General features: G+C 43.9%; 1 protein-coding gene across 1 annotated transcript in view; it reads right to left on the minus strand.

Annotated features, from left to right (window-relative positions):
• Positions 1-21,402, minus strand: part of LOC147698089 (acetylserotonin O-methyltransferase-like) — a 684,409-nt gene that overhangs the window by 295,596 nt on the left and 367,411 nt on the right. Inside the window, exon 5 of the mRNA XM_086934767.1 lies at positions 12,406-12,524. Coding sequence (XP_086790893.1) covers positions 12,406-12,524 — 119 coding nt within the window. The remainder of the gene's footprint in view (positions 1-12,405; positions 12,525-21,402) is intronic.

The following is a 21,402-nucleotide window of genomic DNA, read 5'->3' on the forward strand; positions in this document are numbered from 1 at the left end:
TCTTGGCTTCGTCAATCATTAGTTTATACTTGGCTACCGTTTCTTTATATTTTGTTTTAGCCTCTTCGGCGTAGTCTTTCCGCCAAAGCCTCTCTTTCCGCCTGCACTGTTGTTTCTGTTGCCTCAAGGCAGCTGAATACCAGGGGGCTGAAGGGGTAGATCTGTTACGGGACAGTTGTTTGACGGGAACCAGCGAAGATGCTGCTGCATCCACCCAGTCATAAAATTGAGAGGTGGCAATATTTGGGTCTTGTGATAGAGAAGGCATGGAGGTGACTAATGAGGTTTTGAGGCTGGAGCTGTGTATATTGTTCCATACCTTAAAAGTTTGATTTGTGTTGATGGAATTTAAGGGGGCAGATAATTGATGAGGGGTTAGTGACGCCATAATAACATGATGGTCTGACCAAATAACCGGAAAAGTTTGAGTTACATGTAGATCATTGGAGTTGGAAAAAATACCATCAAGAGTGTGGCCACCATCATGCGTGGGGGATTTGATCATAAGAGGTAGACCAAAAGTGGTCATATCCCCTAGGAACATAGCAGTGTCTTTGTCCTCCAATTTGTCAAAATGGAAATTAAAATCACAGAGGACAGTGAAGGAGCTGTCAAGAGCGGATGATTCCAAAATGGACCTGAGATCAGTGATAAATCCTGTTCTTGATCCCGGGGGACGATACAAAAGGATCCCTTTAAAATTATCAGATGGGGTCAGTTTGACAGAGAATTGCAGGGCTTCACAGGATGGTAGAGGGATAGTGTTGGTTCTAACCGTGAAGGAGTCACGTACAATAAAAGCAATCCCACCACCTTTCCTGCGTGGTCTATCCAATTTATAGATGGAGAATCCTTTAGGAACTGCAATTACTATATCTGGGTCAGACGAATTGTCCATCCACGTTTCTGTCATAAACAGCATATCTAAGTTGTTATCCTCCATTAGGTCGGATATGTCCGGGCGATGTTTCTCAAGCGAACGGACATTTATGAGAGCAAATAAAAAGGGTTTGGAGGGGTGAGTCTTGGGCTTAGTCAGATGAGGTTTGAGGTGAAGGGGAATCTGCAGTAGACAGCAGGGACAAATTTGAGAGGAGCCCACGCCAAGGAGTAGCGGATCCAATGCAATGCATGACTGATGTTTTAAAGGTCGTAAACGCATCAGCATGTCAGACGTATAAGGTCCAGGGAGATCTAGGCCACACGGGCCTAAAGGACCAGGGGGACTGGCCCTCGGCCCAAGCCAGGCGCGGACGGGTGCAGACGGGCCCGCCTTTGGCGCGCCGCTGGCGCGCCCGCTGCGCCGACGGGAAAGCCTGTTGTTTATATCCATCGTTGGAGTGGGAGGAGAGAGGGTGGAAGGAGGGTGGGACTAGCGAACAGCTAGACCGCCAGCCTTCCCCAGTCCAAGATGGCGCCTGAAATGAGCCTGATAGCGGCGGCACGATGTCCACTAGGTGGTCAGGAAGGAGCCTTGGGCGACGTTAATCTCGCATCCTCCTCAACACCGGCTCCGCTCGCAAGCACGCCATCAAACTCTGGACCTTCTAGACTCAACCACCCCCGACGTCGCCTTCCTGACAGAAACCTGGCTGAACACCACCTCAGCACCAGACATCGCCATAGCCATCCCAGAAGATCTCCCGCAGAGACCACACCAACGGAGTGGGAGGGAGAATCGCCATAATCGACAAGGACAGCAGCAGAGTCTCGACCGACACCGATGACACTCTCACCTCTGCTGAGCACATGCACTTCCAGATTCACACCGACCCCAACACCACCCTCAGAGGAACACTCATCTACAGGCCACCCGGACCCCGACCGCAGTTCAGCGACTCCATCGCTGACCTCATCAGCACCCACGCCTTCGCCTCCACGGACTAAATCCTCCTCGGGGACTTGAACTTCCACCTCGAGAACAACAACGACGCTAACTCCACCGCCCTGATCAACAACCTCTGACTCAAACAGCTCGTGACGACACCTACCAATGCCGCCGAACACACACTGGACCCCATCTTCTCCGCAAGTCCACACGTCTCCTTCACCCACACAATCAAACCCCACTGGACAGACCACAGACCACAGATGGGTCCACCTCACCTTCAGGAAACCCGCCGCACCCAACAGAGAGCCACACCGCTGCGGGTGCAAGTGCAAGATCACCGAGTGCCAACTGACCACCACCCTCACCCTGGGACCACCCGCCGACCCACCGACCCCACACTGACCCCCCACCGACCCCGACACCGCCGCCATAAACCTCAAACAGTGGATCAACGACTGCGCCGACACTTTCGCCCCACTCAAGACCTCCGCCAACAATCACACCAACAAGAAAGCCACATGGTTCACCGAAGACCTCCGGACCTCCAAGCGCACCTGTCGGAAGCTGGAGAAGAGCTGGCTCCAGGACAGAACACCAGACAGCTACACAGCCCACAAGATCGCCACCCGCAGACACCACCAACTCATCAGGACCGCCAAGAGGACCACCTAGACAACAACGCACACAACAGCAAAGAGCTCTTCAACATTGTGAAAGAACTCTTCAACCCCAACTCCATCACCAACGACATTCCACCATCACAAGACCTGTGCAACTCACTGGCCCCTTTCTTTCACCGCAAGATCACCGACATCCACGACAACTTCAACACCGCCACCCCCACATCCACCACCGAGACCACCACCCCTGCGACCACCACCCACACCAGTCGCCTGACTGCCTGGTCCAACATCAGCAATGAAGACACCATCAAGACCATGAACTCCATCCACTCCAGATCCCCATCTGACCCATGCCCTCACCACGTTTTCAACAAAGCCTGAACAGCCATCGCACCCCATCCCTGGAAAACAATCAACATCTCCTTCGAGACAGCAACCTTCCCAGAGAGCTGGAAACACGCCGGGATCAGCGCCCCACTGAAAAAACCCAAAGTGGATCCCAACGACCTCAAGAACTTCCGGCACATCTTCCTGCTCCCTTTCACAGTGAAAGTCACAGAGAAGGTCGTCAACAGACAGCTGACCCGCTACCTCGAAGACAACAACATCCTAGACCCATCCCAGTCCAGCTTCCACAGCAACCACAGCACCAAGACCTCCCTCATCGCTGCCACCGACGACATCAGGATCCTTATGGACAAAGGAGAAACGGCCGCCCTCATCCTGCTGGACCTATCAGCAGCCTTGGACACGGTCTGCCACCGCACCCTAACAGCACGCCTCCATGACACCGGAATCCAAGAGAAGGCCCTGGCCTGGACCACATCCTTCTTCTCCGGCAGACCCCAGAGCGCCCGCCTCCCACCCTTCCACTCCAATACCACCGAGATCATCTGCCGCGTTCCACAGGGATCATCCCTCAGCCCGACGCTGTTCAGTATCTACATGACACCACTCGCCCACGTCACACGACAATACAACGTCAACATCATATCCTATGCCGACGACACCCAGCTGATCATATCCCCCACTTCGCCAAAGCCAACCTCCACAGAGGAATGAAGGCCGTCGCCGAATGGATGAAGGACAGCAGGCTGAAGCTGAATTCAGACAAAACGGAGGTCCTCATCCTCGGCCCCACCCCCTCTGACTGGGAAGACTCCTGGTGGCCAACATCACTAGGAACATCCCCAGAACCCACCGACCACGCTCGCAACCTGGGGGTCATCCTCGACTCCGTCCTCTCCATGACCGAGCAGGTCAACGCCATTCCCGCTTCCTGCTTTAACACCCTTCAAATGCTCCGCAAGATCTTCAAATGGATCCCCTCTGACACGAGAGTCACCCAGGCCCTCATCACCAGCAGTCTAGACTACGAAAACGCCCTCTACTCAGGAACAACAACCAAGCTCCTGAGACAGCTGCAACGCATCCAGAACGCCTCGGCACGACTGATCTTCGACGTCCCCCGATGCAGCCACATCACACCCCACCTAAGAGGCCTGCATTGGCTCCCCGTCAACAACAGCATCACCTTCAGACTCAGCTTCTACACCCCCACCCGCAGCCTCCGCTACCTCGCTCTTGCCACGGTTCCACGCTTCCGGAAAACCACCGCCGGTGGCAGATCCTTCTCCTACCTCACCACCAAGACCTGGAACACTCTCCCTACCAGCCTACGACAGACCCAAGACCTGCTGGCCTTCAGAAGACTTCTCAAAACCTGGCTTTTCGATAAGTAGCAGCACCCTCCAGCGCCTTGAGACCCTCACGGGTATGTAGTGCGCTTTACAAATGTAATGATTGATTGATTGATTGATGGGAGATCAGCGTGACCTTGCTCTCCTAGGTACATCCCTGATGATATGTGCTCCTCTAGAGCTTGCTGCAACATTCATTCTGTGTTCTTGACACACACCAGTTCAGCCACATTAAAAAAATGCATTGCTCACATGTTCATCAGGGCACACTTTCTCACCCTTGAACAATGAAGCCTTATTGAGATTCCAGACACAACCCCCATCCACACACACAGTCTTCCTGAAGGCTTCAATAACTTGTCTGGGGTCCAACCAACTCACAAATCCCTTACCATCTAATCATCCTTTCTTGAGATGAACCGTGTCCCCAACCTTCACTACCTGCCTGCTTACAGTTCTCCTCCTTTTCCTTAAATCATCTTTCATTTTAGCTTTGTACTCTTCTACTCTGCATTAAATCCCTTTAAAATCCACCTCTGAAACATCAGCTACAATTTCTACAACAACCAGGCACTAGCCTAATGCTAAGTTTTGCGCCCCCTAAAACAATCAATAGGGCTCACTGAAGTCACAGAATTAGGAGGGTTCCTAAAATCCAGCAATATAGATTGCAATTCATTCCTCAATTTCAGATCACCATTCACAGACAACTTAATAGCTTTCTTGACCACAGGGGTGAATCGCTCAACCTGATCATTCGCCTCAGGATGAAACACACCAATCTTCTTAGATGTCACCCCATACTTCTCCAAATAACTCTTCATTTATTTGCTCACAAACTGAGGCTCATTGTCTTTCACCACATCCTGAGGAATACCCTCTCTGCATGTCCTTACTTGATGTTTTACAAAAACATCTATAATTGGCCACTAAACATTGATCCTGATTCGCCTTCTGGTGTTTGAAATATCTATTTGACCTCCATGTCCACAATAACTTTACTCAGATTAAAAGAAGGTAAAAACCTGTCATCTCGCGCCACAATGCAATTTTCCACAGCTAATTCCTCCTGTACCTTGAAATAACCCATTCATTCTCCTGGAATCTTCCTTTCCTCTGGCCACTCACACCGAATGAACTGTATTCCCTTTTTCAGTTCACCACATTCTTCATCTCCTCTTTCCGTCTGGCTTCTTGAACAATAGGGTGTTCTAAACCTACTAAATGTATATCTGGCAACGTAAATGCTACCTCACTCTCTTTCATATCTGCCTCCATGGGATCGTCTTCCGGTACCGGTAACCTGGACATCCAATCAGCATTCACATTAATCTTCCCAAGCACATACTCCAACTGATATTGAAATATTTGCAATCTAGAGGCCAATCTAGCCAACCTCGCTCTCACAGTACATCCGCCACCAGGCACCATAATGTGCACTAGTGGCTTGTGATCTGGTTTAATAACGAATTTTGTCCACCACAAAAAGGTCCTGAAGTGTTCTGCGCCCCCACACGCAAGCCAATACCTACCTCCCTATTACAGAATAAATGTTCTCAGTGTCATACAAAGCTCTTGACACATAAGCCACGATCCACTCCATTTCAACCTTGCATTTAAACAGATACACCTTTGATGCAAAATCAGGAATGAACTTCACACAGAATTCAGTTAGCACAATAAATACTACTAACTGCTCTTTGCAAGTAGGAACAGGAGCATTAGTGATGTTTTCAACATGATTACGTTTGAGTCTAATGCCTGTACTGCTAATACTATGACCCAGATACTCCACTTCACATTTTTTTAATTTACACTTATCTGAACATAACTTTGTCATCCAGCGCTTCTGCTTTTTTTGCCAAAAACCAGTATGTCATCCTGAAAGGCTATCACACCCCTTAAGCCTTTAAGAGTCTCCTTCATTATCCTCTATAAAAATAATTGTCGACTAGCCAACCAAAAGGGCATTTGGCTGAATCTAAACAACCCTTCATGAGTGATGAAAGCTGTAAGGTTTTTTGATTCATCATCAAGGCAACAACAGCGGCTTCTCCGGTCCGCTCTGAAGTGGAGCCCAGGCTCCCCGCGCCTCCGAGGGCCAGCGCAGTGCCGGAGGCTCCTTACCATACCAGGGATTTATGGTTCTCCCGGACCTGCAGGATCACCATGCAGCCCACGCCGAGAAAGGTGAGCCCTGGCCGCGCTCCCCGGCGGCCTCCCCACATCTGCAGCAGCCCCCGCAATTCTGGGCCAGCAGAGATGGCCCGTGTGGAGCGCCCCTCTGGGCACTCACACCCCTCCCCAAAACAAAGCAGAGGGGCCGTGAAAACACCAGGCAGCAGCCCTGCAGCCACATTCGAATAAAAGAAACTATGCACGGACTCTCATTGACTTCTTTACTTTTTCTTTTGTCCTGGCCGCCATTTTGCTGCTGCTCTCTGACACTTTTCTCTGGACTCTGAACCGCCATCTTGTCCATTCCCTCGTCCTTTAACCCATTTCCCTAGTTTTCCCCTTGACGATCCTCAAATGTTTCTTCCCTTTTCTTATCCATTCGTATCCCTCCCTTATGTATATAGAGATAACTCTAATCGCTAGTATATGCAGTAGACCTTTGTACTCTCTACCATTCCTAGGTGACTCTAGGTGAGTATATCCATTTGTATCTCTTCCTTAAGTGACTTTCCTATTTGTGCATTTGCAATTTTTCTTTCTGTTTGTATCTCTTCCTTGTGTGACTTTACATCTTGTACATTTGCAATTTTTTCTGTTTGTTTCTTTTATGTAACGCATGTAATCCTCAGTCCTTATTTTTTGCAACTGGTTCTTATGTAAAGCGCTCTGACACCTTCGGGTAAAGTTTGCGCTATATAAAATCGCATTAAATAAAATAAACCTTGGTGGTATGCACTAACTAGATCAATACAAGAAAACACTTGTGCCCCTGCTAGGGTGGTAACAATATCATTCAAATTAGGAAGACGATGGGCATCCACCCAAATTGCACTGTAAAGGCTGAGAAAAAAACCCACAGAGCCTCAGTTTACCTGAAGATTTCACTGAAGTCACAATCTGAGACACCAATGATGAGGACTCCACAGACTCAATAATGTTCTTCTCACACATATCACTCAACATGTCCTTAAGTTTGCTGCTGTAAAACAATGATACATTTCCTACTCTAAGATGTATGGGAATAGCATTGTCACATAATCTAATATGGTGCTTAAATCTCTGGTATTCACCCAATTTATCACTGAATACTTCAGGAAATTGTGCTTTTAATGTATATATGAATCCTTAAGTTACTCCTCCACTATTAACACTGACAGACAAAGGATTCCCAACAGTGTACGCAGGAGGGTCAGCTCTTGGATCAAATCTGAGCAACCATATACATATATAAGCTGCAGCGTGAGACAAAATGGCAACCGCCGTGTCCGGAAGACGGAGGAGCTGGCTGACACCCGGGCTCCTTACCGGAGCTATAAACGACTGTACTGTGAGTGCTCCTGATGCAGGGGTGAAGTAACATGTTTGGCGGAGGGAGTTCCTCCTGCCCTGACATACAGTATTGTGATTCTCCCCCACCCCTCAATTTCTCTCTCCACCGGACTGCAGCAGAAAGTGGAAGCCCCTCGAACCACTCTGGACTCCATGGTCTGGCCCATCGAGTCTACACCAGCCGGGCTAGGGGTGGTTTAAACCCCTTGCAAACCGGCATTTCTCTGCAGAAAAGGCAGCATGGAGCACCGAAGCCGGCCTGACCGTAAGATGGCGCCTAGTGCAGAATGGATTCAAGCCCAGCAAATCGATGAGGCCATACACCGAGGGGGAAATCTTCAGTTTCAGGTCAGCAGGAGAGATGAGTAGTGGTGGGCCACAGCCATGCTGCACTGATGGTATTAATACAACAGCACCTGGAGGGGACATCGACCAGACCTTGCCCATATGCCCCACCCTACTCCCTTACTTGGCTCACCCATCTGGACATAGAATCTGTGAACTTGCCACCTTTCTGTGGAGACCTAGCATTCTGGCCGACACCCGGTGGAGCGACTTCGATAGCTATAGAGGAGATTGGCTGTGGACACCCCCTCGACCGTCACCTACTATTCCAGACATTGGACAGACTTTCCTTTGTCTCTCCACCTTTTCTCCCTCCTAGTTATACCTTTTACCTTACACCCTACCCTTCTATGCTCAATTAATTTCATCATCTGATGTAACTTTTAACTGATTTATCTTTTTCAACAATGTGAAACTTGTAACTGATGTAATTTTGTAACAATGTGTAACCTCATGTAAAGCGCTCTGATACATCCGATTCTAGCCAGTGCTATGTAAAACTCATCAAATAAATAAATACATAAATCCAAGCTAATTCTCATTTGTTCTTGGTGTGGCCAACCGAACAAATATCGTCCACTCCTAGCCACATAAATCTTCCCATAAGGGTGATATCCACAAAACTCTAACTTAGCCACAAAGTACACAACTAAATCAATTTCATGACAAGTATACCCACCAGGTGCCACATCTGGGGAGAACAACATTTTGTTTGGCCATTTCTCCTTAACAATGGCATGTGAAATGATGGTGTACCAAGCACATGAATCCACTAGTAAACATAACTTAACCCCATCAATTGTGATTTCACATGAATGAAATGTTGTTATGCTCCCCTCCCAGTAACGTTTAATACAGTGTTGATATCATGTTCACTACTGTCATATACTCTCATCATCATTATAGTTACATATCAAATTCACTCTCCATGTAGCTGGCCTGCGCACTGTAATGAAATGCCCCTTCTTCTTGCACCCAGAGCAAATTTTGCCTAATGCAGGACACACCTAGAGTTCCCTAAATGTCCCCCACTACCATACCTGTAACACAAGGCTAAGCCTCTTCTCCCCTCAGGTCTTTGCCACTTAGTCTTCACCTCGCTCTTTTGCATTGTCTCTCTTCTTTGCATCTGGACTCTTTTAACCTATCCCCATCTACTGACACTATATGCACATGATTCTTGTCAATGACCCTTACTTCCTGTACGGTAAACAGACAAAATATCGACTCCAAAATATCGACTGGACATAATATCGAGTTTTAAATATAGACTGGACAAAATATCGACTGGACATAATATCGACTACAAAAATATCGTTTTTCAGGTAAGTGAAGTAATATCGACTGTTTAAAATATAGATAGCAAAAATATCGAATTTTTAATAATATATAATATTTTATAGTGTATTTTTATGTAATAATATGTGTGAAAAGTGTGTATTAATGTTATAAAATATTTTATTAAATGGAATTAGTTTTTTTAATAATTGCGTTATGTAATTCTGTAGCGGGTTGTGGGTTTATAGGGGAATAGGGTGGGAAGTAATTTAATAATAATTAATTAATTAATATATGTTTGTAAATATTTATAATTAATAATTAATTGTTAATTAATAATAATTAGTTAATTAATTAATATAATTTTGTACATATTTTGAATTAGTAATTAATTGGTAATTGATTAATTGTAATTAGTTAATTACATTAATTAGAGTACATTTTAATATATATAATTTTGTGTTATTGTTAAGTAATTAATTGGGAAAAATTAATATTAATTATTAAAATAATTACAGCTAATGTGCTAATATATTTACTTTATTGTTATTGTTAATTAATAATTAATTGGTAATTAAATAATATTGATACATTTTGGGTAAAGGAGTATTGTTAGGGTTCAGGGTCAGTTTTTAGTTTTTGGGTAAAGGGGCATTTTTAGAGTTCAGGGTCAGTTTTTAGTTTTTGGGTAAAGGGGCATTTTTAGGGTTCAGGGTCAGTTTTCAGTTTTTGGGTAAAGGGGCATTTTTAGGGTTCAGGGTCAGTTTTTAGTTTTTGGGTAAAGGGGCATTTTTAGGGTTCAGGGTCAGTTTTCAGTTTTTGGGTAAAGGGGCATTTTTAGGGTTCAGGGTCAGTTTTCAGTTTTTGGGTAAAGGGGTATTTTTAGGGTTCAGGGTCAGTTTTGGGTTTTTGGGTAAAGGGGTATATTTTAGGGTTCAGGGTCAACAAATAAGATTGTAATTTTTTTTTAATTATTTTCATTTATTATTTAATTATTATAATTTAATTTAAGTATTTTTAAGTATATTTTAGTTATTAAAATTTAATATTAATTTAATTTAACACTGTTTTTAATAAAGTCGATATTTTTTACATCTATATTATTGTTAACGATATTTTGTACTCGATATTTTTGTACTTACCTGTTTGTAGATAGAAAGTCGATATTTTGTCTGTCGATATTTTGTCAACGATATTTTTGCAGGTCGATATTTTGGCAGTCTATATTATTTCAGTGATCCTTCCTGTACTAATTTTTCAGAATGCTCAGTAGCCTTGACAATCTCAATAGCACCACTGAGCAAAATATCAATAGTAGTCCATGATCTTGAATGTTCTTATTGTTAAATCTCATCAACATTGTATCCCTTAGTACCTGTTCATATGTAATATGTTGAAAATTGCAAGTAACCGCTAGAGATCTAATCACAGATGCATAATCCTCCATGGACTCATCAGAATGTTTTTTCCTAGAATAGAAAATGAAACTCTCCATCACCACGTTCGTTTTTCTACCATACTGTAAACATAACAGTTCAGATGCATATTAGTAAACATTAAGAATGCCTGGATTATCCAATGCCAGCAAATTCTTAAGCCAGTACCTCCTAAACAATGCTTTAAAAGTGCTAATTTCTTGTTTGGTTCACACTCATCGCCCTCAAGAACCTTCAGATATCCTAAAAACACTGCCTCCCAAGTCTCCCAGACCATGGGCGGTTCACCTAGTGATGTGAGAATGGAAGGAGGAGCACTATTCCAGACATAGTCCTGTCCATAAATAACAAGTTCTAAATAATACGTGTTTGTCAGTAAATAATAATAAAAAAAAAGCAATGCCCCAAAATGTACACAGTGTCGCGTTGAAAATAATAAAAATAATCACCCTCGTCAATTCCTTAGAAGGTGTTCACACCACCAAAGACAAACATGCATGAGCATCCAATAGTAGAGCGTAAATGGCATCAGACGATATCCACAAATTATTTCCACTGTTCGTATCATAGGAAACACTCGCCGAAGCAACAGGAGCGTTACTGTAGAGCTACGCAAAAACAGCCACATTGGCGAAGAAAATCACTTTCCATTGGCGACTGCAGAGGCCCCAGGCTCACAGAAGACTGGATGTCCAGAACTTGAATGTTGAATGCAGGAACAACACACCAATCAGGATGGAAGACTTCCTCCAATGAAATTTCCTCCATGCCTTTACTACATAAAAGGTAGGAGACCCCTGCGCCAGACCAATCGCGATGCTGCAAATGCCTTAGGTCGTGGAATTTTTTTCCAATGGTCGAGAAATATGGAAACCAATATCCATTCAAACAAATCCGGTGCAAAATAAAAGCCACAAAACACCAGAACCAATCACATCTGCTGTTAAGGTTCCAATAGCATTGCAGCCAGCAATTCATTCTTAGCGTAAATCCGTGACCACTCATTGCCAGTTGGGAAAATTCGGAAGGTACTTTGGGAAAATAAAACTCCCAACAATGTAGAAGATGCTCTGCCATGTACATAAACTTTAATTGTCGGACGACATGCACAATGTAAGTCAGACTAACCAACTGATTACGCTAACCGCTTGCCCACCGTACATATGTCCTCTGCTCTCCTCAAATGTAGACTAGCCTTCTGCGAGCTAAGAGCAGCCTGTTCACAATAAGAAGGGCTTTATCTCAAGTAGGCACGAATGTTATACAGGTGTGTAATGCTTGTGTCTATTCCATTACAACAGCGTGGTGTGAAATGGGAGAAGTAACACCAGCATAACGTGGGTGTCATTTCATGCTTTTGCCCATAACAGTAAGTGCTATATAAATCAAATTTTGATAATAAAATAATAACACATCAAAAGTCTGTTTACATTATCACCTGCACATCATATAAAAAAAGGGCCGTTCAAAGATGAATGGAGTATCAGCATGTATGTCATGTGGCCAGCATGTGGGAAGTTCTACATTTGCAAATACAAAATTTGTTGGATGTATGCAGCAAAGATTTTAGGAATTATTTAACTGGAAATCTGAGTTATCTGCAAATATCTACCTATCTGCAGATGATCTGAAGCAAATCTACCTAAATATATTCCTAGGTTCCTCATCACATGTACATTACTTACCGCCTAAATCACAGACTTTGGAGAAAGACGAAAGATCGAATGCTGTTATCACATCTCTCCCACAAAAAATCCAAAGAGAATTCATGAAATGCATGAACTTTAGCAATTCATCATCTGACCTGAAAATGACAAAAACATGCATTTCAAAGAATTATTTAATGTACAAAAATGACATGTTCACAAACACAATGGGAATATCCCAGCTCTGTAAGAATCGGAGAAGCACAATTATTGTACCTAACGTGCATTTTAGGAAATGGAACAATGATTCTGGAACGTGAGTTTTAGATTGGTAGTTCTTAACCTGTGGTCCAGGGACCCCTGGGGAGTTTCAAAGCCTACTCAGGGTGTCCATGACTGCTTAGAAAATGAAATATTATTAATAGATAAAGTGTATATATAAATAAAGAAGCAAAATAAAAAAATGCACATTTTAATCTATTCTATTCACATGAAGGAATTTGAGATTGAAGTAAAAAACTAAGTCAATATCCCCAGATTGACTTGTGGCAGCAGTGCAAGTGCATCAAACAGAATTTAGTATATATGATTAGTGTCCTCAATTGAATTTAAGAAAGCTCCAACTTTTCCATATAAATTACAATTTAGAATGTTTATACTTGTTTGTGAATTGAATTTTAACATTCCATCTTTGTGTATTTATTTGATAATGATTGTTTCTGCATTTTTGTGTATTTATTTTTATTTATTTAAGTTTTGTATAGCTCTAGCTGGACCCGGAGGTATCAGAGCGCTTCACATCAAATAGTTTGAATAATCTAAAATTCCTGGCTTCCTGTAATAACTCAATGGAGGTTCCTGGATTCCAGTAATGATTATGTAGGAGTTCACCGAAGTCAAAAGGTTAAGAATCCCTGTTTTAGATCTTTGCCATGTTCAGTGAGCCTTTCCAGTGCTCTCTTGTGGATCTCTTGTGGCTCTTTCAGATCTGGATGTTTTATAATGCCATAGTGTAAGTAATTCAGAACAAGAATTAGAAGTTTGGGTTTTACAGTTGCAGTGAACTTGAGCTAAAGCCATACTGTTCTTCCCTAAAATGTGTTGAGAAGTTTCATGAAAGTGGAGCAGCATTGTATCTAGGGGCTCTATGTAACCTTAACGAAGACTTTGGGATGCTGCAAATTGAGAGCCACAAAGAGTAGATTAGAGGGAAATCAAATAGAGGGCCAACTCTCCACCCAAATCCATTACACAGCAAAAAGAGACCCAATCAACGGCTGGGTAACTTCCATGAAAGGGAAAACCTCCTTTATTGTGATGTGGCACACCAGCTATTTGTCACACTGCAACATTGGTTCCAATCAACAAAGCATGTGTTAGAAAAGGATCAGTAGACTGTATTAGTGTAGAGAGGAAATGCATCACTGGAGTGGCAAAGTGGATTCCAGATAATCATAGCAATTCAACATCGCTGCTCAGTCACAGAAGGAGGCCAATAACTACATGCAATATTGCTCAGGTCATTAGGCCTCTTAATACATGATGTACAAATCAGAGATGTGCATAATCAGTGCAAAGGGCCTGTCATTGACTAGTTCTATTGTCTCTACTATAGGAGTGTTAGAAAATGACTATTGATTAAGAAGAAAATGAGACCCAGGGAAGATGTTTACCATAGACAGCCAAATGGTATGTAATAAAAATGTGTCATGAGATATATCTACAAGCTCACATTCAGTAGTCATTCCCTGCGCATGTAAAAAAAAGTGTAAGACTTCAATCTTAAAGAGGTTGATGTCTACTCCCTGGCCAGCCATATGTATGTTTTAAATCAAGTAGGTTTGAGTGTTTGTTCCAAGATTGTAAGTGAATTTATCCCCTCTGTAGCAGCCGTCATATGTCAAATTCACCAAATGTATCATCAGTACATTACAAATTTGAGCAAAGCTTTTGTAGCTTGATATGTTTGTATATGTATCCTTTCAGTACACACCTTTTCTTTGCCCATTTTAATCTGTCATTAGGTGTCTGACCTAGGGCCTTAGATATGTGTTTTCTAGCTAATCTATTGTCAGAACATGAATGTGGTCCTCCAGATAATATGGTCTTAATAGTCCGATATTGTTAAGGTACTAGAACCATTGTACTCCTGCTACAACACACCAGAAATCGTGAGAAGGGATTTCAGGCTTATCACACCACTATTGAATGTGGGGTGATAGTCCCTATTGTTGTGAAGAATGCCTCACAAACAAAGAGGTATGTGAAACAAGTTTATTTCTTGTAATTAGGTATTGCCTATAAAGAGACTTCATCCAGCCTTTCATTCTGCACCTGCTACTCAGAGAGATCTGAAACAATGAACACTGGAGGCAGCAAAGACCTAGAACTACTGGCTATAAGATATAACTCTAAATAAGGATAATGCCCACAAGGAAGGAGCTCGCTCTAACATAAGCACTATAACAATAAAAGAAATGCACACATGGGAAAGGCATATCATAATAACATTTGTGTCATAAATAACACAGGTACAACACCTTCCCTCTTTTGAAAAAGAAAGCTGAGATTATCAGGGAAGAGCAGAAAAACATTACAAGAACTCAAACACAGAACTCTATGTATATACATATGTTTTCAGGTAATATAATCCCCTTCAAATTTAGCAGGCATGCCAACATTACATGAAACTCTGCCAGAGTGAGCGACTGCCCCTTGACTCAAAGTGTGCTACCTCTCACAAACAAATTGCATATCTCCATCTGGCACCTCTTCAACCATTACAACCTTAAAAAACTGAGCTGTGTCACCGGGCACAATGTCATTCTTTTCACATCTGCGACATGGGGCTGCTTCAGCGCTTACCCACCAAGAGTTTTCATTTGAAGGGTAATCAGAGACCCTGAAAGCTTTGAGGTAATAGAAATTTTCAGGTAGCCAAAGTGTCCCCCAACTCGCACCCTATCCATGCTCCCATGTTCCTTGTATGTCGTGTAACTTCCGTTCTGTTCATGCTGTAGAGACGCAAATACATTTGCGTCCATCCTCAACATGTCAGCTATTCAACCATGCATAAATATCCTGTTAATTAGGTTCCTAGACCTACGGTGCCAACGTCTTTACATGGTGCACTTTCACGTTTTCGTCCACGTTTTCTGGCCCAGTCGAGTTAAGCCCTTAAACGAGGCCCCGGGTCTCATCTTTCTTGTCTCTGAAAACTGTATGTATCCCTGACCCTTGCCTTGCTTCCTGCCTCAGACGAGCGGTGCCCGGCTCGGCCTGGTTCGCTTGCCAAGATGATGTTTCACCTACAAGTTATCTGTCCAGACTCCTCGAAAACACATTCCAGTCTAGTGAAATAGGTAAACATATTCCCAGCTGCAGAACGAAGGGCCCTGCCTTCCTGTTTCCATGCAAGTAATTTACTGTTCCAGTTACCATGGTAGGCCCATGGCCCCCGCACTCTACATGAAGATTCCTTTGCACGCACTCGCATTCAGTGTTGAACGGCCCTTGTCCGAGAGACCTTTTCCTCCAGACACTACATCCTCAAAACATACGATATCAGATATGCTATAGGTACAGGTCGTTTTGACACTCCAGACACCAGTCTCCTCTACTCGTGCAAAAGTCAAAGCCCCCAGTTCTCCCCGGTTCCACGTCATGCTCAGCTGCGCGCGCATATAGTTTAGAGGTTTCTGCCGACTCTGCAACTTTCACTAAGCATCCACCCACTTGTGACGTTTTATGTTACGTTTCTCTGGCATGTCCAGTGCACGCCCATGTGTACGCCCCCTTACACGCCTCCTGTTACGCACATGTGTTCTTATCTCTCTCTTTTCACCTGTTACGCCTACTGTATTGGCTCCTGTTGTAACGTTTTACTATATATAATGTGTACTGTTAATAAAAAGTTGAATGTCCCTTCCTGAACCTGCGTGGTGATGGAACCCGATATCCCTTGCTTCGAAGCATAATATTAAAACCCGTATGACTCAGATACCACGGACTCTGCCTCTCATTTTAATGAGCTGTCTTGTATTGATAATTATACGGTAAAAATGAATAGGTAAAATATATTTACCACATAATTTGGCGCCCGAACAGTGACCCCCCCCTTCCCCACTCGCCGGTGAAGTCACGCGGCCTTTGCCCCTTCTACAGCCCCGACGGAAACCGTGCACGTTTGCGGGTTTTCCTGCTATCTTCCCTCGGGCCCACGAGGGAGACGGAGACTGCGGTCCGGTGTCCAGACGAGGCGGTGAGGAATGCGGAGGATCCCGACAAGAGCCCTAGTCGAGAGAGCAAGGTCCGAGGTGTCCAGAGGCCCACCTGTTCCGAAGCGCATGCGTAGGAGAATCGTCACCTGACGCAGTCCAGTCCGGTTTCCGAGGCCTTCAGTTTCTTGCTTCCCGGTGAGTACCGTTATTGGGAACGCATCTAGACGGGTTCATTAATTTGTTCCCGGTAAAGACAGGTCTGGGTACACAGGCCTGGTCCGTACGTGTTCACTTAGGTGGATACGGTCCGACGTGTCTCTTTATGGGACCGGTCTGTACTGTTTTAGCAGTGCATCTAGTCTAGTAATCCAGTGATTCAGTATTCTAGTGTTGCAACTCGAGTTTCTGTCTCGCTATTATGTGTTCTCTGTGTATCAGGTAACATGTTTTAATGTGTTTTAATGTTGTGGTATGAATGATTGTTTTGCTATCCATTATTGTCATTACTGTGTTTTCCTGTATACACGTTTAAAGTAATCCGACCATGCCGCTGTTCTCAAAATTACGTCAGATAGGTACTAGGAAAGGGATATTAGAAGAAGCAGTTCCCGTCCCGCCTAGGGACACTCCTGGACATTTTATGTATAATAAACACGTCTTAGATGCCATACTGTACCTAGAATTATGGGCAGATTACACCAAGGGTCTGGAAGAAAAGTTCAGATGGCCGGTCTCAGGGACATGGGATGCAGATTGCATCATGAGAGTAGAAGAAGCGTTGTGGAAAAAGAAAGCCAGACAATCCCAGAAAGATGCCATAGAATTATGGCGTAAAGAAGCACATAGACGAAATGAAAAGGAAATCAGAAAAGCGGAAAGAAGTAGAGAAGAATCCGAAAAAGCTAGAGAGAAAGAGTTACTAGAAGAAGGAGAACGAGTCAGAATAGAACAACAAGACAGACAGAGAAATGCACTTATTACAGGACTGTATCCAGTTCTAACCGAGGGCCTGCCCAAGGCGACCCCGGAAGTTCCACGTAACTTGCCACCCCCATTGGTTCCGACTAAACTCCGTCACAAACAGACCGCAGCAGACATTTTCCTTTCCTCCTATTTAGATGATGTAGCTCCAACATATACTGTACCCGTACCACCCGTTAATAATGCACAGCAGCCTGTTCCGGATGTTCAAGCCACGACCCCTCCACGCCAAGACTCGCTTCCCGCACCTGTTGTCACTTCCCCCTATGCTGCTACTGGCACCCCTACTATTGGTCCTACCAATCCTTTTTCGACAGATGCAACCCAGAGTCCAACCCCATCACATGTACCTATCCCACCCGCCATGACGTCAGGTCATGCCCACGCTTCTGCTTCAGGAGGTTCCTTAGGAGGCCACCCTCACACTCCGCCACAACTACAACGAATGACATTCAGAGAATTAGCAACACAGCGTACACCGAAAGCGATGCCACATGAAAAGCTTAAACAGTATATTACCGATTGTAGATATGATCCAGTACCCGGCAAGCAAGGAGACATGTTGTTAGCCTCGTTACGTTTACGACGTGTTACAGCTTATTTGTTGACATTACCAGAAATGCCAGATCATCTAGACAAAATATATCATTTTATTAGAACTGGGGAGAGACCAGAATGTATTCGTGAGGCCATGGCATATCAGAAAGCTGAGACACAAGGGTTGATATTAAGATTCTTAATTAATGGTTTGATAAGGGAACAAGATCGGCCAGGTGTTGTTAAAGAAGAGATGGATGTACTGACTAGATGGAGTCAAAATATTGCAGATTGTAAACATGATAAACAAACTTGTATAGATGCCACGTCCAGAAAGATCCGTAAAGAAATAGTAGCAATACATAACAGACAGAGGGCTGAACAGGAAGCCGGGTCAGACAAGAATGAATCCTCGGAGGAGGAAGAAATAGGGACTCCAGTAGAGGATGCAGACAGGATAGCGTACGTAGGTAGAGTGAAACTCCCTAAACAGTATTCCTTGAATAGACCTTTTGACAGACCCATTCGTCTGGAAAACAAGAAACGTTTCCTTTCCCTGATACCAGAGCAATGTTCTCTTGAACATTTGTTTCAAGCCACTGACAAAATCCTAAAAGACAGAATAGGTTACAACGAACTTAGTACAATGCGTGAACAAGAACTAGCACGGTCCGCAGTACAGTGGGCTGATAATAGCAGCGTATATAAAGATGATTCGCTAGCGCAAACATTTTTGAGTCTTACTCCAACTGAACAACGTTTAACTGGTATATACATGATCCAGCATATCATTATGCTTTACGAGAGTCAGCATTCTGATCCAGGTCCCCTATACAATATATTGGATGAACTACTCCTGAATAGATGGAGAGGTCTAGGTACCGATTTGATTAATGTGATTCTCGAACAACGTCATAAATACAGAACATTCTTGACTCCACATTTTGTTCCCGCTCCACCTCCAGTAAACCATCCTTTTCACATAGATAGACAGAATCCCTTACGAGAAGTTCATCCCATACAGACAACTTCAGGGGGTGCGCTTCAACGCGTATTTGTATACACGTCCTTAAGTAAAATGGAATTATTGGAAATGAAGAAAATAGTGCCCTGTCATGATAAAGATCCAGCAGGGTTTCACCGTGAATTAAAAGACATGTTACTCATGGGAGATTACACATATCCCGATATTATGAAAATTTTGAAAGTACTGTTGCCGGCAGGTATTTACGAGAAACTCAAAGAAAAAGAATGGGAGGTGGGAGATAAAAAGATTAACTGGACTGAATTAGAAGACGAAGAAAAGGGTCGTACCCCAGGTTTAGGTCTTGGGGACAAAACCAAAGAATTACCAGGATTATTAGTGCAGGTTTTGCCGAGGTTATTGACCACCAAAAAGGAAGACTGGGATGCAATCTCAGCCTGCAAACAGAAACAAGATGAAGACACTAGTGATTTTTATTCCAGATTCGAGAAATGTTTTATTATCAATAGTGGCCTGAAAACAAGTAGCGAGTCATATCCACATCTTTTTGTGACCAAATTGGTTGAGAATTCCTTACCACAGGTTAAGAATAGAGTCCTGAAAGTCGAGAGTACATGGCAAGCAAATACACCTTCCCAAATGTTGCAAATGTTACAGTACCACCAGAACCGAATTAGAGAGGAACACGAACATGAACAGAGACGTATGAAAGACACGAAAATGAAAGTACTAGTAGCCCAGACTGTTCCAGTAGACGGTCAAAGAAAGGGTACAGCACCTCCAGGTCAGTCTGCAGCTCCCGTTAAAGGGAATTGCAATTACTGCAAACAGCCAGGTCACTATATTAATGAATGTTTGGTTTTGAAGCACAATATTGCTACAGGTAAAACGAAAGAGAGACCGCGTCCTCCTAGACAGGAACACGTCCCGCAGCATGTCGCACAGAATACACAACAGCCACCACAGCAAGTACAACAGACAGTAGCTGTACCCCAACCGCAACCACAGCCTATTGCTGCCACTCAACATGTCACGTCACAAATGTACCAGTATGCACAGTCAGATTACCCCGATTACCAGCAGTACACATGAAACAGCCTAGAGAGGGAGGTTGGCTTGCCTCTTATTGAGGTTCCTGTAGATCAAGATGGTCCCTATGTACATAGTCAGGTATTAGGGAAAGACAGAACATTTTTGATTGACACAGGGGCAAGTAGAACTACCATTAGTCATGACGAGGTTCCAGGGGCTCCCCTCTCAGGCTCACAGAATGTTTCCCTGGGTTTTTCAGGAAAGCCTATTGTTAATGAAGTATCAAAACCAGTTTCTCTTGAAGTTGGTCCATTGTCCCAAACTACTGACCTGTTACTTACGAAAGCATGCCCTGAAAATCTGCTTGGTATTAAAACATTGAAAGCCTTAGGAGCTGTGATATGTTGTTCTCCTGAAGGGGTGAGATTGTTCCTACGTGACTTTAAGGGTCACTATGTGTTACGCGATTTTGATCCAAGATTGAGAAATGTACCAGCACATTTATGGGCGAAAGGTCCAACTGATGTAGGATGTATGCACATTACACCTTATCGTGTCACTCTCAAGCAAGGTGTTGTTCTGCCCCGAATCCGACAATACAAATTGCCTCCAGAGGCTGTAGTGGCCTTATTGAAAATCATTGACGAATTGATTGCCCAAGGAGTAGTTATAGAGACTGACTCCAATGTATGTAATTCCCCAATCATCCCGATTCTTAAACGAACAGACCCAAATGCACCTCCGGTCTACAGACTGGTGATCGATCTTCGCGAGCTAAATAAATGCATCGTTCCCCAGTACCCAGTAGTGCCTGACATATCCTCTTTGTTGACTGCCATTGATTCCGAAGCTGCGTTCTTTACTGTAATTGATCTTAAGAACGCTTTCTTTAGTGTTCCCATTCATCCGGAAAGCCAATTTTTGTTCGGATTCTCATTAAATGGCCGAAGTTTTAAATTTGCACGTGCACCTCAAGGGTTCACGGAAAGTCCCAGTATTTACAGTCAAGCCCTGAAAAGACAACTAGACAGTATTCACATGCCTGCTGACACTGCTCTGCTCCAATATGTAGATGACTTATTGATAACTGCACGGACCGAACGTGATTGCGAGCACGTGTCACTGACTGTCCTATGTTTCTTGGCCGAAAAGGGGCATAAAGTGTCCCCTTCGAAGCTACAATTCTGTGCCCAGCAAGTGGTATACCTTGGGCACTTGCTGTCCAAATGGGGGAGACAACTGACACCAGAACGTATCCAGTTAATCGCACATCTGCCGCAA

The sequence above is a fragment of the Lissotriton vulgaris genome, chromosome 8 (assembly GCF_964263255.1).
Source record: "Lissotriton vulgaris chromosome 8, aLisVul1.2, whole genome shotgun sequence".
NCBI classification, from domain to species: domain Eukaryota; kingdom Metazoa; phylum Chordata; class Amphibia; order Caudata; family Salamandridae; genus Lissotriton; species Lissotriton vulgaris.